Source organism: Poecilia reticulata, linkage group LG17, assembly GCF_000633615.1.
Source record: "Poecilia reticulata strain Guanapo linkage group LG17, Guppy_female_1.0+MT, whole genome shotgun sequence".
NCBI classification, from domain to species: Eukaryota; Metazoa; Chordata; class Actinopteri; order Cyprinodontiformes; family Poeciliidae; genus Poecilia; species Poecilia reticulata.
The window spans coordinates 27,110,065-27,128,319 of record NC_024347.1 but is presented as its reverse complement, the minus strand read 5'-3'; the positions used below and the strand labels follow the sequence as shown (position 1 = coordinate 27,128,319).

General features: G+C 40.7%; 1 protein-coding gene across 1 annotated transcript in view; it reads left to right on the top strand.

Moving 5' to 3' along the window:
• The window catches only part of zfyve9a (zinc finger, FYVE domain containing 9a), a 38,594-nt gene that overhangs the window by 407 nt on the left and 19,932 nt on the right, over positions 1–18,255 (top strand). The window contains exons 2-6 of the mRNA XM_017310097.1: positions 10,428–10,524; positions 11,491–11,598; positions 13,195–14,522; positions 15,857–15,956; positions 18,036–18,212. Of these exons, the coding sequence (XP_017165586.1) occupies positions 11,529–11,598; positions 13,195–14,522; positions 15,857–15,956; positions 18,036–18,212 (1,675 nt within the window). The 5' untranslated portion in view covers positions 10,428–10,524; positions 11,491–11,528. The remainder of the gene's footprint in view (positions 1–10,427; positions 10,525–11,490; positions 11,599–13,194; positions 14,523–15,856; positions 15,957–18,035; positions 18,213–18,255) is intronic.

The window sequence follows — 18,255 nt, the reverse complement described above, 5'->3', positions numbered from 1 at the left end:
TTAACGGTCACTGATTTCTACGCCAATTACACAACACGCTCTGCGCGGCGTTTCAAGCTGTAGCTGTAGTGCTAGCAAATGGACAAATACATGTAAAAAATAAAGGAAAACGCCTCCGTTTGATATCGGGTTTAAGTTGAGCCGTTTTGCTGTGATCATTACAACCGGGATCCAACAACCTGACCACCGAGTCGGTGGCGGCGTGAGTGTCCGCGAGAGCAGCGAGCTTCTGCCGTCATGCCGCGCACGACTGCCCGCTGAATCACCGGAGCCATTTAACCCAACCGCTGTATCTGCTTTTTATTACCCAAAGTAAACGAGCCGAATTATAATTTTTCCCTTCTGATTTATGTCACATTTTGTRCGAAACTTATCCGTGGCCTTTTCTCGTGTGGCGGTGGGAACAGATGTGAATAAAGTCAGCTAAAGCTAACGCAACAGAGTAAGTTCAACAAAACAAACGCAAAGCTACAGCGGTTTCCTTCACATCTGCGTCGATGYAGCCCGGCAGTTTTGTCTTCCACCTGTTTACCTTTGCTGCCTTTGAAATATTTTTACCCAGAGATGCGGGGTTTGGCCTGCAGACACAGCTACAGTGTCACTTSTGGTTACATAACCCCAGCTAATGGTCACCTATGTGCTCATAGGAGTTGGTCTCCTCCGGTCATCAGGCTGTTGTTGAGGTCAACATGTGGAGTTATGAGTAAACACGGCCTAAACCAGAGCCTGCTTTTATTGTTTTCATWAATTCAGACGTTAAAAAGTCCATTTTGGACAGAGGAGAAAGCAAGCAGCCTTCCAGGATTCCTAGACAGTCTGGAAAGTATGAAAGTTGATTTAACTATTKTTCCACATCTGCTTAGGGATGGAAATAAAAGGAAATATGTGCATTTACTTAGCTGACATCTCTGTCCTTTTATTGATGCGTTTATGTGTCCATCCATCCATAACATTTAGTTTTTGTTCTGTCCCAAAAGTTTGCAAGTTGGGGCTCTTAAAAATGTGCCTAAAAATGATAACCATCTTTTTATTTATAGATCTAACATAACAAATGCAGGTTTTTAGTAGTTTTTCCCTCTTTTGTTGTGGAATAAATGCATTGAATTTCCTCAACAGAAGATGTTTTTGGATCTATTTATACATCTGAGAGAAGGAAAATGTATTCTGTTTTTTGTTGCTCTTTTTTACAGTTTTACATTTGTCTTTATTTTAAAGTAGGGATGCGCGTTATATCAGCACTAACAAAGATATCGGCCAATATTTGTCATAAAAAAAAAAGAATTTTTTAAAATCACTGGGCTTTTTTATCGGTCTGCTAAATAAAATTGATCCGATATGAACAACCAATATATATTTTTATCTTGTTGCCATCTGTTTCTGGGCTTTTTGTTCTCCAAAGTTGTCGAAATGGCAGAGAAATATGTATATATGATATCGGTACATATCAGTAGTCGGCCATAAGATCAATATCAACATCAGATATTGATATTAGTCCAAATTTTCATATCGGTGAACCCTTATTTTAAAGGATTTGTTTGGCAAGTCAAATGTATAATTGGCTGAATCCCATCAGCAGTTTAGCAATCGGTGCAGCCTTGATGTGTTTCTTCTAAAAGCAGATACTTTTTAGTGATGCATCGATAAATCTGCCCTGATTTCCGTAATTTTGGAAAATCTGTGATCGGCCGATACTTACATTTGCAGTCAATCTTATCCACCAGGTCTAAAAATCAACCCATTCTCTTCTGTTCTCCTGAGAGAGAGGTTTGACTGACCGACCGGCCCACCAGGTCATGTTTGGATGTTTGCAGTTTACGATAGAAACCTCACTGTTGCCAACTCAACGAATTTCTTGATACTTTTAGCAACATTTCAGACAAAAAAAACCCAGAATCAGCAGGTCAAAAGATTGTTGATCTGCGATCGGCCAGGAAACTGCAATCGGTGCACTGCTAATACTTTTTTAGCAAAGTTTTCTACACTGAACTGCTGCCATCTCTGTTGCCTGAACTAACTGGCAGTTCTTTCAGGACATGAAACATAAACTGGATATTTGATGAGGGTTTCTGCTGTCGGTAGAGAAGGTGACACCGAACCTCCATCTTAAGGTGGTTTTGAAAACCCAGAGGGGCTCATTGAGTCAAGCGATCCGGCAGGCGCCCAATCAGGCTGCGGTGTGTGCAGAGCGTCCCCAGATGTAGGTTACTGTACGCTTTCAGAAATTATTACAGGGCTCTCCCTGATGGCAGCTCGTCTCCCAGCGCCGCCTTTATTGTCTGGAGGTGGTTAAAGTAGATCAAAACCTAAAGCGGAGAGCTCGTAATCACTCCTGACAGTTGCTGTGAAGCAAAGCAGCTCTCTCTCCTTCTATTTTTTTTTCCCTTTTCCTCTTAAAAATTCAGTGGCTTTAGCTTTCCGACCCCACCTGTCTGAGCTAAACTGTAGTGGCGTATTCCCCTCTTGTGCATTTTGCTTTAATTTCCCGCAAACACACAAAGTTTCCGTGGGACAGAGACGGACAACTCCCAGCCTTCTCCAGCATTACATAATCTGCTTGTCACTCAGTCATGAGACGGCGTTGTTAGAAAGTGATGTCAGGCCATTCTTAAACGGAGGAAGTGATCGTTTGAGGTTTCCTCTGTCCGCCCTCAGTAGCCGTCGTCTGGCCGTGTTTGGATCTGAAAGCGCTGCTTGGCAGGATGTGAACTTGCTGCCCCGGCATTTCTGTTGCTTTCGGGAAAAGTGTAGGACGGATCTTGAAGTATGGAAGCTAAACGCCTGAATCGCCATCATTTTGTTTGTCGTCCATTTAATCTGCTACTTTATTTCCTTCCTCTCAGTTACTCGTCCTCACCGCAAAAACACCAAATCTTATTTTGTCTAGTTTCTAGTAGAAATATCTTAGTATGCCTGAAATAAGTCAAGACTAACTTACAAGAAACTTTTCAGCAAGAGATAGGAGCTTGTTTCATGTCAATAATTCCTTAATATTGATGAAAAATTACTTGTTCCATTGACAGATAATTCACTTATAACAAGACATTTTTCTCATGTTCTAAGTGAAATTGCCGATGAGTGAATTTTCATTAATAGTTGAAACTGCAACTTCCTGTAGGGACTACGTAGTTTCCTCCTTTGTTTTGACTTTCAGAATTTACAAACTAATGTAAATGGTGCCATTTTATAGCACAACCAAGTAACTATGTTTCCTTCAGTTGTTATAAAAATGCTGTATATATCGAATATGACTTAAAAGAAAATTTACTTCCTGATTTGATGCCTTGAAACTCTTTTTCTGAAACTCCGCCTTCAGGAAGTCATCACAACAAGGTTCCTCTATTAACGTTTTTACCAGCGTTGCTCTGAGAAGTAGCTCGTATAAAGAGCTCAGCAGTTCCTCTAGATGTTTGCTAATTGCTGCTGGCTAGTCTGAAGGAGCTGCTCTGTGACACAAGTCCATCTGATTTTCTAATGTCTGCAGAGAATCCTCCATGTTGCTCCAAAATCAGCCAGTAAAAGTCCCAGAGGAAATGCCTCAGGACTTCATCATCATCATCGTCATGCTGCTATTCACAGCTTGCTTTACTCCCTCTGACTCCGTTGCCTTTTTAAGACATGTCTGGACAGAATGAAAGTGGAGTAAGAAAAGGATAATGGAGATAATTTAAACCTAAATTATTTTTTTGAAGGACATTCTGAACTTTTCCAGTTTTTATTCAGATAAAAAGTCAAATCACAACAAACGTTGATGTGTTTGTTTGCCACAAATGCAAAAATAATTTAATTTTAAGGATCAGACAGAAATGTTGTCGGTAAAAAAAAAGTTTTTGAAGCATTTGTTTCCTTTAAAATGAACATAAGTAAACGTATAGTCACTTTAGAGCAGGGGCGTCAAACTCGGTTTCATTTTGGACCAAATCAAGATCATGAATGTTCTTAAAGGGCCGGTTGGGCCAGAATGTATTGATAAAACCCGTTAAAATTGTTTTCACTATTTTTGCAAAGAAAATCTGCAATAAACTTGCAATTAGTGGGGAAAAAGTGCAGGGATTTGTTGATTTTGCATGAATTTCCACAATAATTCACAAGAAACTGGATGAACTAATTTATGCAATTTGACAGTAAACGGATAAAAACTGCTTTGAATTGACTGATAAAATAATATTTAAGCACATTGTTATCTTGACGATTCTTCTTATGAGTCCAGAGGGCCACATAAAAAGCTATGGCGGGCCAGATTTGGCCCCCGGGCCTTGAGTTTGACACATTAGAGTCTTTAACAGTTATTTATTATTTTTAACTCGTCATTTAAATTGTAACTTTGTGGATGTTCTTTGTTGTAATCAAACCTTTTGCATATAACACAGACGTCAAACATGGCCATCACACTTTTTCCCTTAAAGTATGAAGTGTTTTCTTTGTTTGTTGTTGTTTTTTCCGTATTAAACTTTTTCTAAGGTATATGTTGTCTTGAAGCTTCAGGAACCAGAAGAAACTGAATCCCTTGCAGAGATTATTACTGCGCTTTCCCTATTTGCCGCTGTAGTCATAATTTGTCTCATTTTTGTAAAATAAAACCAAGTTATGGCAAAAATGAAGCCCAACATAAGAAAAAACAGAACCTAGTGTGGAATATAAGTCTTCTTGGTGTTTGTAGAATCTCCTTTTGAGTTTTTACGATCCGTCTTTCCAAGCAGGCTGCTGAGAAACCCAGACTTCTCCAGCTCTCTTTAATACTTTATAAGCAGAACAATTTGCAGGGCATTTATTCTTAATTTGACTGGAGATTGTGGGCATTCTTAAGAGTTTAAATTAACTTGAGGCCAAAGCGAGTGGCTTACTGACCCAGATTCTGGCTGCTTTTATCGGGTTTTTTGATTTGTTGGAATTAAAAACATTCATTTACACTAATGAGACTCACAGCAGTAGGTCTGGATGCAGATATCATGACTTCTGCTTTTCAACCATGTTTGGTTTTGGAAGGAAATTATAAAGTGCACAGGAACAGGGCAGGGAAAATATTGTGAAATAAATAAAATGGCATTTCTAGCATGAGGAACTTGGTGTGTGTGAGGAAGCGAACGTGTGTTTCCCAGTCAGGAAACAGAAACGGGAAACTGTCTTGTTCTGACAGCATGGAGCTAATGAACTGTTTGGCATCTCGGTTGGTCCGAGTCCCCTCGTTGTTTATGGCCTCGTCTCATTTCATTTGGCAGCCATGAGAGCTTTTCCAGTCAGGTGGGATTCCTCACATCGCAAAAACACAAAACTTTATCAAGTATCTTTGGTTTAGTTTCTACTGCAGGGGTGTCCAAACTTTTTGGCACACGGGCCAAAATCATGAAGTCAAAAGGACTGGAGGGCCAAATAAAGCTGAACAAATAAAAGGTTCAGGTTTGTTACTGGGAAGGGATGTGTAAATTATTCTAGATCTAAAACTTTAAAAGGATTTTGCAGGTTTGTCTCTTGAAAGACATTTAGCAAATTTTCTAAGTATTAATTAGAAAAAAAAAAGAAACAAATTTAGTCAATTCTGATCAATAAAATCAGGATTTAACCAGATTTAATAGATTAATTAAAAGGAGATTTGAGTGCACCAAAATTTACTTTTGAATAAAAATCACTGGATAGACGTGTAAAAAGCAAACGACCTGGTTACTTAAAGACAAGTCATTGGTGATGATGCCAACATTTTCTATTGTAACATGATTTTATTTTTGATCCATCTACATCAAACACCTGCGCCACAAATTGTGAACAAATTTGCATCATTCTTGAACTGAGGTCAGGGGTCACACACAATCAGTTCAGGGGCCATAAATGACCCCTAGGCCACACTTTGGACACCCCTGTTCTAGTGCAAATATCTTGATATGTTTGAAATAAGACAAATCCAAGTTATAGATATCATTTCTGCAAGATAATATCTCGTTATGTTTATAAATTATTTTGTAAAACAATAAAATAAAAAAGACCCTTGTTGCCTTGGTTACAACTCTCCGAAAGTAAAATAAGCCTTCCTGTTGTCCACTGTAATCCTTACTCTCTTTCTATGTCTGAATGAACCGCTGTCTGGTTGTGATTAGTGATACACTAGAAAAGATTTCATTTTCTGGGTGTTTTTTTTTGTACACAGATTCTCCTCGTTTATGATTCTCTGTCAATATATTGATATACACTGCTCAAAAAAATAAAGGGAACACTTTAACATTTAAGTGAACACTGAAGTGTTCCCTTTATTTTTTTGAGCAGTATACTTTGTCAATACAGTAGGGGAGAAATGTTGTTTCCTGATGTTGTTTTTATATTGAAAGGAAATTAAATCTCTATTTGGAACATGTAAAATATCCGAGAAAAAAATGGCATAATGAAGACGAAAACAAAAAAAATATTGGAGTAATGAAATGTAAAAAAAAAAAAATCATCCTGTTTGAAAAGAGTAGAAAGAAGACAAAACTTATTAAATCCCACCACCACAGTTGCTACTCTTTCCAAATTATTGTGACAGGCCGAGTCATCAGTGATTTTGAGTTAAGAAATATTTAAAGTTGACAGGAAATTTTAAAATATCATTTGATAGTTGTGCATTTTTGGAAGACTGGAATATTAAACACCAACTATAAAGTCTTAAAGGCAATTATTTAAAAAAAAAAAAACAACGAATAAATTAACAATGCTAAGCCTGGTGGGGGCACAAATAAGGCCTTTTGGCCCACCAGGCTTATAATACACTGATATCTGTACAATTAATTTCTTATGATGCAGTCTACACCATATTTATTGCCTACAGTCTCCTGCTACGTTCACCTTTAAAGGAAATATATTCACACAACAAAAATAGCAAACATTAATGGTGTTTTAATGAATCAGATTATTATATTGCTTTAAATATTAATATTATATTTTATGAGACCCAGCTGGACTCGCACATTGAGAGCAGCTATACTGCGGTGGAAGCAACTTTTGAAATTCTTCTTTCACTTAAGCCTCCAATGAGTTTACAAGTCTAAAAATACAACTCCGCCATGCACTTTGGCTAGAGATGCATTATTCAGCACCTCTGCAGAGTAATTAAACCGTAATTAGGGTTGTGCTCCTGTCTCCACGGAGTTGCATCTTTGTGTGTTTTGGGTGTATTCAGACGGTTGTGGTGCAGGACCGCTTCGGTTTACAAGGAAAGGCTTCAGCTGAGGTCAGCGCGAGCAAAACTTTGGCTCTGTTCAGAGAATACCAACGTTTCCCTTTGCTTTCCTCAAACTGCTTCAACTGACTGGTGGATTTCAGCTTTAGACTGTCATGGAAAAGTGAACTGACTTTATCCATCCTATGGATTAACTAAGACTGATACACATTGTTTAATAATTATACCCTACATATAGGCACGATGCAATAAATCAACTAATAGCATGATGAATCAAAATGAGCTCAATAATTTCCATTTGCATGATATATTGTTTTTTTCTTTTTGGATGACAAAAGTCTTCAGTCTGGTGTTTTGGTCTCAACTAACTGCTTTTTTTAAGTTACAGAAACTTCATAATTATTTGTTGTTTCTGTTGTTTTTTCTTTATTTTGGATATTTGAAATGTCTCCCTGTTCCACAGTGAAATGATCAATAAAACCTAAGGTTTATTGATCTTTGAGAATGTGTTCTTTATTATGCCATTACCATTATATTACTAGAAAATGGTCTCAAATACAATATTGTGTATCGCAATAACTTCTGAGGCAATTTATGGTCCAGCAAAATTTGTTATTGTGACGGGCCTAGTTAGAAGCAGTGAAAACTCAAATTACAATTTAATGTAAGAGCAAAAGAAAGCTTTTTTAAATAATCAAGTTATTGTGTAATGGCGGGCAAACTCATGGGAAAGACAGTCATCAAGAAATGCAAATATAAAACATGGCAATTAAAAAATTTTTTTTATTTTTTATTTTTTCTCCAGTGGCCCTAATCCTCTTCTGTACACATGTGTCCCTCCAATTTACTCCAACGTTTTTGAACTAACCTATCAGAAGCTTGCAAACCCATGACATCATCATCTGGACTTTCCTAAATTATTTAAAGGCACAGTAATATTTATGTGAATTGTTTCTGTCATTTTGCAAATTGAAATAATTTTGGGTTATCCCATATGACCCGAAACAATAAATGTTTAGTCTAACTTAATGCTAGACACCAACATTTTATTTTCTATAATCATGTAAATATTGGTTTTCTACTTCATTGATGAAAGGGAGTGACAGTCGTTGTGCATTATCTATGTGTCAATTTGCTTCTTTTTCTTTTTATAATGTAAATATCTGCGTCCACAGTAGAACAACATGACTATTTGTTCTCTGTAGCACCACTGCTTAGTGGAATAACCTGATTGACATTTCAAACGTGTTGCGCAAACATGTTATTTAATTACTTGCAGTCAGAAAATTCTCCTGAATCATTTTTACAGTCACAACAATCCGCCTCCAGCTCCAGAGAAACACTTTAGATTTAACTGCATGTACTTAAGCAATTTGCTGTCAAAAGTCCAAAAACCTACTGAGATAAACGCTCAATAAATATGCAGTTTATCACCATATGTGATTTCCTGTCTAAGGGGGATAAGTTTAGCTGCAGCCTGAAGTGATTTCTGATCTGTGAGAACATGCATCATGTTCAGCAATAATGGCATTGCAGCTGAAAGCGTCCTGGGTTTGTCGTTTCCTTTGATGCTTTAAAAGTTCTGAGCCTGGCTGAAACTAGGACCTGGAAGTCTTAGAGGCCATGTGGCTGCAGAGTATTGTTTGTCTGGTGTAATCCTCGTTCGCCCCTCCTGTCCTTATGAGAACGACCCTGAAGATCAGCCCGACTCTTACTCATCTGCAGCCGCACTCACAGTCTCATCCCGTCCCCGCTCCAAGGTCTCGGTGTGATGGAGGACAGTCTGGGCAGGTTCAGCGAGCCTCAATTCAGACGTCAAGCCTCTTTATCCACTCGTGACTCTGATTGCTTTGTCAAGGTCGGCACGGTGATGGCTGATCGCGTACGAGGAGCTGCAGCGCACGTGACGAGCCAGTTGATGTGCTGTCAGTTCGAGTGTGTGTCCTTAAAGGGAAGTGTTATGTAAAATTGGCTTCTTTGAGCTTTATATCATGTTGCTGCTTTGATTCTTTCATGCATGTTTGAGGAATCGTTTAGTTTTCTATTGATCAGTCATAAACTCTCCAACTTAAAACCACCAACTTTTTCCATGAAATCTCCAGCTTTACTTTAAGAAAAATGTTAGTAGAGACAAACCCAAAGATGGACCTCTTGTGTTTTAAGTAGGGGAGCACCGATTTAACGGCCAGCCGATTTATCATTGCCGATTTCCTGAATTTTGAGTGATTGGCCGATTTTTACATGTGAAGCCAATCTTATCCTTATTTACCTCAGCAAAGGTCTAAAACTGCTACCCCACTGCTGCCAGCTCAGCAATTTTCTTGGCATATTGAGCAACATTTCAGACAAAAAAATTGGCATCGGCCAAAATCGGAATCGGCAGGTCAGGCTTTTTAAATGTTGGTGATCGGCGATCGGCAGAAAACTGACTTGGTTTTTCCAATTGTTTTTTTTCTGGACAGAAGATATTGGTTGTGAATCTTTTGGTTTTTGTGTTACTGGTGGGTCTTCGGTGGACTGGACCTGCTGGGCGGCATTCCAGTCCTCTTCCATCAGTTTGTCTTGTAGGACGTTGAAGCTTTTGGCTCTCTGGTTTTTATCCATCAGTTTCTCTGCAGCATTTTGCTCTGAGATCCTGGAGTTTGGAGGCTCCTGTTGAGAAGAAGCTGTGTTTTCATTACAAATGTGGGCAAAAGTTTGTAGATATCCCGTTAATGATGAAAAAAAATGAAATTTTGCAATTGTGTTTCACTTAAATAATAAACGCAATTAAAATCACAGGTGAATACGTTTGTTTGTGTGATAATTAGAAAAACATGCTGCGCCGCCATCCTTCTACCACTTCCTGTCGTCTTCTTCATCTTTTCCATCAGTAGTAACATCCGCCTGTTGATCACATGGCTCCTGTGATGTGAAAGAAATGTTTCTGTTAATGCTCTCTGTTAAAAATCAACAATAAGAATCAGTGTTTCTTTTGCAGTCCGACTGCCGTGATACCGTCTCATCCTAGCGCAAAAACCTTATTGGAAAATGTGAGTTTTTGGTGAAATTATTTTTCGTAATTCCAACTTGGGCAATTCTGTGGTCGATGAAAACACAACTACTGAAATTTAGACGTACCATAATGTCAGAACCAAATCTTTTATTGCAAACCTAATTCTAAACCTGTGAATATATTTTTTAACTCTTGGTGCGGTAACATTACTCACATAGCTGGTTTGGCAAATAGCTGCAGGTGTTGCAACAAGAGTTGAGGAAGATCTGTAAAGGTGTTTTCCTCCCTCAGGTGTGGGCGCTGGGCGCTTGCCAGACTGGGTGAAGGCAGAACCGTGAGCTGAAGAAAAACCCTCCGCCCGGGGCTGCAGAGTAGGACCTCCGTGCAGGTGAGCTTCTCCATTTAATTCATTATTGTTCAGCCAGGATTGTGTAGGGAAGTGCAAATATAGTTTCCAGCCATAAAACTGTCTGTTTAGAGTAACTGTTGCAGTGTTTTTATCTGTGATGCGTGGCAGCCTAGAAAACGGAGGATAGTTGGTAGAGTGAGTACACAGTATTAATTTTAGCTGTAAATCACACAGAGATACAGGTTTAGCAAAGTTATTTCACTGTTTTGGATAAGTTCATTCTCCCTCCACAAGCATACTAAGTCATAAAAGGTCACAAACATTTAGTTTTTACAGCATATTGATGGAAAATTTAGTGGAAAGCAGAGCTGGGTGATAGATGGATCCTCTCGACTAATCAATTTTTTTTACCAATGTTTGTTGGGTTTAAATAGTGATGTCAGCACGCCCAGAGCCGCCATCTTTCTTGACAAGCGTGTTTTACAGCGTCTCTTTATTTGGACTTTGAATTCAGGTATACTCTGCTATGTAATGCAAGGGTCAGGATAGGGTTTTTATGTATTTATTTATTTATTAATGGAAAATAAGGTTATTGTGATGCAGGAATAATGTTGAAATAATAAAGTTGATGCACCTTATTTAGATTTTATTAATGGATAAACGAAAAACAAACAGAAACCAAGGTCAACACAACGATACAAAGAACAGCACACAGAATATCCATCTACTTTATTCAGGAGTCATTTAGACAAAAAAAAAAGTTTAAACTGGGATACAAACTATGTTTTGAGTTGTTTGGATCTGGACAGTAATTTAAAATATGAAACCACAAAACTAGAGGAATCTGTGATGTTCTGATTTGCTGAGTTTGTGCCATTTTTTTAATTTGATGAATCATCAGAGTGATTGATTACTAAATTTAGTTTCGGCTGCATCCCTCGTCCACACACGTTTCTCTGTTTTTAAGATTAAATCGTTGACTTGGTGAACTCCTCTCGTTGGCAGGTTCACGCGGCCTTTGCCAAGGTGGAGCTTCCTGACCCATGGAGAATTACTTCCAAGCCGAGGCCTTCAACCTGGACAAGGTGCTGGACGAGTTCGAGCAGAACGAAGGTGAGACGCCAGGTGCAGGGCGTGGAAACGGAAAACAACTGAGGTGTGCAGGAGCGTCCAGCCATCACAGCTGAGTAACGCTTCAGGGAAGTGATTGAGGCCGCGTGGCGAGGGAACGCCACTAATTGGATTTGCTTTTTGCTTGTGGGATTCAGTGAAACTGTAATTGGTTCAAGACAAGACGGGCATCCTTTTTTCGGTCACTTAGAATAAGCAGAGAATCGAAATTAGAGGCTTTCTGAGAAAGTTGCTTCGCAGAGTTTATTTATAGTAAGTGCAAAGTAAACACTGCAGTGCTGAGCTGTGTGTTTGACAGACTTGGCTTCCCTATTGTTGAAGAAAGATGGCTTTTTTGTGGATTTATGGAAAATAACCCCAGGAAAAGAAAGTGCTGAATAACAGACACAGGTGCTGGGAGCTCAGTGTGTGTTTTGGCTGAAGGTGCCGTCAGCCAGAGATCCAGCCTGGCAGATTAACTGGTGTGTGTGTGTGTGTGTGTGTGTGTGTGTGTGTGTGTGTGTGTGTGTGTGTGTGTGTGTGCGTGTGTGTGTGTGACACACACTGAAAGAGCTTTGCATGAATTCCTGTGCAGGGAGGAGATCAGCAAGTAGTAAATAACACAGCAATGTGAGCAAATCATTTTAGATGTTACAGAAATGTTTTATCTCGCGATGAAGCATTCACACCTTCATTTTTCCGTATCCAGGATTCCTCCCTGGAGCTGCTGAACCATTTAACCCATTTTCTCACAATTTTCCAGCTCATTCACGGGCCGATTTTCCAAACTATTCTGACCTCATTTCTCCGTTTGGTCAAGCCATTTTTAGCTCTCTGATCACCTGGAAGAGTGATCATTTGTAATAATTGTTGTTTATAGTTTCTTAAAATGCAACGTCAGACTTCAACCACAAAAAAAATCTTAAAATGTTGCATGGATTCATGGATTCTGTGCCTTATATGCCTCAAAGATAATCTCATCTACTCTTCAGTAGATAAGAGTTCAAATGTGTCTAACTTTCTGTATTAATCACAACTGAAAAGATGTGGCTATTCACCTGAACCTTCTGGCCGATGACCGATCTTGAAAAAGCCAGAGCTGCTGATTATGATTTTAACCAATAATGATTCTTTTTTTTTTTGTCTGAAAAGTTGATGAACATAGCGACAAAGCCACTAAACTAGCAAAAAGTGAAGTGACTCCACACGTGACGGTTTTATCTCAGAGGCGGGTCTGACGGCCAGCCTTCTCTCCCAGCAGAGCAAAAGGGGACAGTGGGTGATTTTCAGATATTTAGGTGATTAAGATCGGTGCATGAAGTTGACTGATCTACCAAAAATTAAGGAAATATGGTCTGATTTATCAGTGCACTTCTAGTCAGTAGATTAAAACAATTAGAATTTCAGTTTAAAGTTTGCAACAAGTCATGTAGGAACAGAGCAAATGTGGAAAAAGTAAAGTAAAGAGATGAACACTAAACGTTTAGCTGACAAGCTGAAAGTTGTTCAAGTTTGAATATCTTACAATCACAAGCAATGCAAATATTTTTACATCTGAAGCTGCAGGTGGAAGTACAGAGTTTTTTTGTTCTTTTGCAGATGAGACGGACACGTCAATTCTCTCGGACGCCAAGTGGACGCAGATCCTGGCTCCGCCCACCCACATGCTCTCCCTGAACCCCGCTCTGGCCCACGCAGACATCAGCCCCCGGGAGAGCCCGCTGCCCTTCAAGACCCTTCCCGACCCGTCCAGCACCTCCTCAGGGCCCGACCCCAAAAGGCCAGCGGGTCCCGAGCATCCACCCTGGGCGGAGGAGAGGCCGGCGGACGTCCACAGCCCGCCTCTCCCTCAGCCCAACATCGGCAAGCTGGTGGGCGCCGACGACGTCTCGCCATGCGCCGTCGTGGAGAACGGCTGCACAGGAAGCCCACAGACCGGTTCTCCTGCTGAGGTCCAGCTTGGTAGCGAGGAGGAACCTTCGTCAGTGGGCAGTGGAGGCTCTCGCTTCACGTTTGAGATGGGATTAGCAGAGCAACGGACTCTTTCTGAGGATAATCCTCCACATGTGACTCAAAATGGAGGAGAGTTGAAAGATGAGAACCGTTCTGCTGTTTTGCAGGACTTTGAGGAGGAAGGAAAAAGTTTAAATTCGGAGGAGCTCGGAGGAAGCGTGAACGGGAGTCAGACTGTCCAGGCGGAGGTGGAGGAGAACAGTTTGTCTACTGATGGCAGGGACCGAGCGCAGGACGACGAGGAGGAGGAGGGGAGAAAATGTGCTGAAAATGGACAAACGGAGCAGAAAGTTCGAACAGGGATCCTTCCCAACGGTCTGGAGATGGAGAATGGAAGCAGCTTAAAGGTCAACGAAGCGGAGGACACCGAGGACTTTTCTCCGTCTCCCGTCCCGTCCAAGGAGGACTCTGTGACCGAAGAGAAGGAGATGGAGGAGAGCAAGCAGGAGCTGAGCGACGGCGGGTCCGGCGGCGTCCAAACGAAGCTGAACAACAGCCGGCTGCAGCCGGTGAGCGTTCCCTACGGAGGAGCGCGGCCCAAGCAGCCAGTCAGCCTCAAGCTGCAGATCCCGCAGCCGCTGTCCGGCCAGGTCCAGAACCAGCTCGGCACCAAGAACAAGAACATGGACAGCAGCTGCCGCAGAGGCACGCCCACCGACCCGGCGCCGGGCGGGACGGGCCAGAGTTCGCTCAATGGAAACGGAGGAACCCTCTCTCCGTCGCTGACTGCGTCCGAGAGCCCTGACAACGACCTTCAGGCCGGGCAGCAGGGGGCGCTGTGCAGGATGGCCGCCAGCTCGCTGGGAGAGGTGGCTCCTGTGTGGGTGCCCGACTCGCAGGCTCCGGTCTGCATGAAATGCGACGTCAAGTTCACCTTCACCAAGAGGAGGCACCACTGCAGGGCCTGCGGCAAGGTCAGCGCTGCTTTAACTCGGTTAGAGGCGGCCATTACAGCAGAGCCCCGCGTCCCTGGGAGACTTAAACATCCACTTTCATCATGCACAGCTGCTCCTCTAAATACCAACTCAAGAATGCAGACTGAATAAAAAGCAATTTTCTGAAAAATAACACAGGAATAAAGCCAAAACTCCTCAAGTGGCAGKTTTAGCTTCACCTGGTTCAGATTCTGTAAAGAAAACCTCCCATTAAACTTTTATTTCTACCCAATTATTAATTGGTTACTCCAAATAATGGTCAATAGATTAGTAATATCCTATATTGATGTTACTTAAAGCATAAAGTGGTGAGTTTTTTACATGTTGAGTGAAGATCATTTGTAGCGTCTTTTACTACAAATGATCAAATGTACACTAAAGTAATGCTGTTTAGGCAATAAAATAGTTATTCACTCATTTAAAAAAGTATGTATAATTTTGTAGAAAACAAAGAATTAGGTAATTGAATGAAAAACGTGACAATTTTTTATGTCCGATTAATCAATAGAATAATCGCTTACTCAAATAATCGCTGGTTGCAGCCCGAAAAAGAACATGCATCTCTGGAAACAACAGCACTGACCCCCCCTGAAAACCTCCTGGTTATTCCAATAAATATTAATCTCTGAACTCTTCCTAAGTTAAAACATTGTTATTGTTGTTTCTAAATTAACATCAACTTGTCTTCTTTGCATTATTTGAGGTCTGAAAGCACTGCATCTTTTTCATTATTATGATCATTTCTCATTTTCTGCAAATAAAAACACAATTTTTGATTGGAATTTCAGAGACATGTTGTCAGTAGTTCATAGGGAAAAAAAAACAATGTTCATTTTACTCAAACATAGACCTATAGAGTAAAATCAGAGAATTTTTTTTCCAGAGCTGTATTGTAACCTAAAAGAAAAAAAGTAAATAATTAGCATAGGGAGAGGAAATTCAAATTAGATGCACTTTGTCAGTCGTTATTTGTTTGCAGCCTGCGTAAGGCCCGCCCCCGCATGGCGTCAGCGCTGCTGTAAATGCAGCATGCGGTCGCTGACACCGCACTGGATAACCGGGCCGAGCGCTGCTTAATTTCCCAAGGTGGTAAACAAACACGGTGGCTCTGCCAGTGGAGCTGGGAGGAGCCGGCGCTGCAGTAATAGTAACACCTGCATGGCAGCTGTAAACAGTAGATGCAGCATTTTCCTTTCAGGAAGGTCAAGGGTCACAGTAAAGCCTTGCAGCACACAGGGGGCTCTGGTTAAGTTTGTGAAATGTTTATGTAAAGTGCAGTGTGTGTGTGTTGATGCAGTGTTGGTTTCTTTAAGGTGTTCTGTGCAGCGTGTTGCAGCCTGAAGTGTAAGCTGCTCTACATGGACAGGAAGGAGGCCCGCGTTTGTGTCACCTGTCATTCTGCCCTGACTCGCGGTGAGCAACACTGTTTTCAACATTTCTTACAAACAAAAACTGGAGAAGAGAATCTAATCTTTGCAAAAAGAAATATTTTTGCCAACGTCATACCAACTGAATGGTAAAGTACTCAAGTAAGACTAGCACTACTTCAACATAKTTTTTACTAAAAAAGTAAAATATAGCCGTCCAAGAAATTACTTAAAAAGTTATAAAAGGATTTGGTAAAAAGGCAACTGAAGCACCGAGTGATGGCACATCAATCATTTAATATTTAAACATTACATCATCAGTCTTCAGTCAGAGGCTTCTTCAGATACACTGTAGTGCAGACTGCTACAGGAGATCCTTCCTGCCCACAATCATCAACATCTTCAACAACTCTTTATTCAAATGTAGATAACGAGTTGACGTTTTATTTTGAAAGTATTTTTGAATACTTTCAAAATCTTTCCACCCCACAGCATGATGCTTCCTCCACCATTTCTCAACCATGATTTCATTTAAAGCTACCAGATTTACTGGGAATGAATGACCCTAGTTTGTGTTGGTCTGTTGTTCATTTTAAATCCCAGTAAAATGTGTTAATATTTGTGGATGTAATTTGGCACAATAACAAATTGAAGGCTTACGGCTTCTTGACATCACCCAAAATTAGAGGAGAAATCTATAAATAATCAAAAATCAGATATATCTAAACATGTCGATATTAGTCTAAACAATAAATATGAGAATATATTTATTGTTAAATGTTTATAAATCTCTAGCTTATTGCTGGGTTTCAGTCACGTGACCCGGATGACGCGCGAAATTCAGATTGAGGGCCGGAAGAAGATTTCTCCGGTTCAAAATAAAGCAAAGTTGATCACAACGAGTAGCTAATGCCCTAAATAGGCTGCAACAGCCGAGGCATCTCGAAAGAATACGCGTATGTCAAGGATATGATCCGTATTATCTCGGTAAAAAAGACTTCTCTTATAATCTTGAGGATTTACCCGGTGTCGAGGCGATCCACGTAACTACCTGGAGCTGCAGACCTCATAATATACTACGAGCCAGAAGAAAGCTTTCAAAAGCCTGGAGAGTACAATCATTTAGTTTCACGTTGGGTCGAACATTTAGGATTTAAAAAAAAGCATTAGATGGCTGTCGACTTGTTTCTGCCGGGTGAGTAGTTAATTGTGCTATTTTAAGTAATTAGTCTATTATAACGATGCTATAGCTAACAACAAACTAACCATGTTATTTCTATGAGCTTAAATCTGGTAAATAATTTATTTAGCTTCTGTAAACCAAAATTCTTGCTGGAGTTGTACGTTAATGTTGAGTCGCTGTAGGACGCTGGATTCGCACCGATCTACAGAAACTCCGTGTTCGTGTCTGGACACAAATATAGTTCGTGGTCAGACACGAACGTGGCCTCGAACCCCCATGTTCGTGGCCACGAACCCACGGACATGGCCTATACGAATATAGTTCGTGTCCAGACACGAACCGTGTCTGGGAATAGTCACAGCTCACGGTGACTGTATGGCTGGGTAGGTTATATTTAATTTATTTAGCGGGTTTTTCCCCCCTTTTCGTTTAGCATGAAAACTGAGCTAGCTGCTAACAACATTAGCGCTCTGAGGACACCCACGCCAGGGCTTAAAAATAATATATCTTACCTTCCATATGAATGCTTGTCTTTCTAAGTAACTGTCCAATAAAACATCTAAAAAAAAACATTTTTAATGCAATCGTTACCTGATAGAAAGTGGCGCTGAAAACTCTGGCATTGTTAGTTTCCGCACGTCCTGTTTTAAGCTGTAGATTGTTGAGCCACTTCTCTTTTCTTATTTAGGTATTTGTTTTTTTAAATTAACTCCCTTGTGACCAACTACCTTCGAAACACGAAAATGTTTATCTTTATCTATTAGAACTATTGGAACAACCGTACAGGACACATACTTTAGGCATTTTGATGCTGGATCAACAGAAATAAATGGGCTGCATTTACTTCCGGCCCTCCATCTGCATTGGGTGACGTCGGTGCCACGTCAYCTGAAACCTAACAATCGCTTTATATTTACCGATGTTGTATTCTGTTGCTGTCAGTTCAATCAGCGGAGACGCCGGCTACTGCAGTCAATCAGAGTCCAAACCCGAACAACCCGGCGGAGTACTGCTCCACCATCCCCCCCCTGCAGCAGGCGCAGGCGTCTGGGGTCCTCAGCTCGCCGCCTCCCACCGTCATGGTGCCCGTGGGAGTCCTGAAGCAAACCGGCAATGAAGGTACGTTCCTCATCAGCAAGAGAATAAGAAGCTGTTATTTATA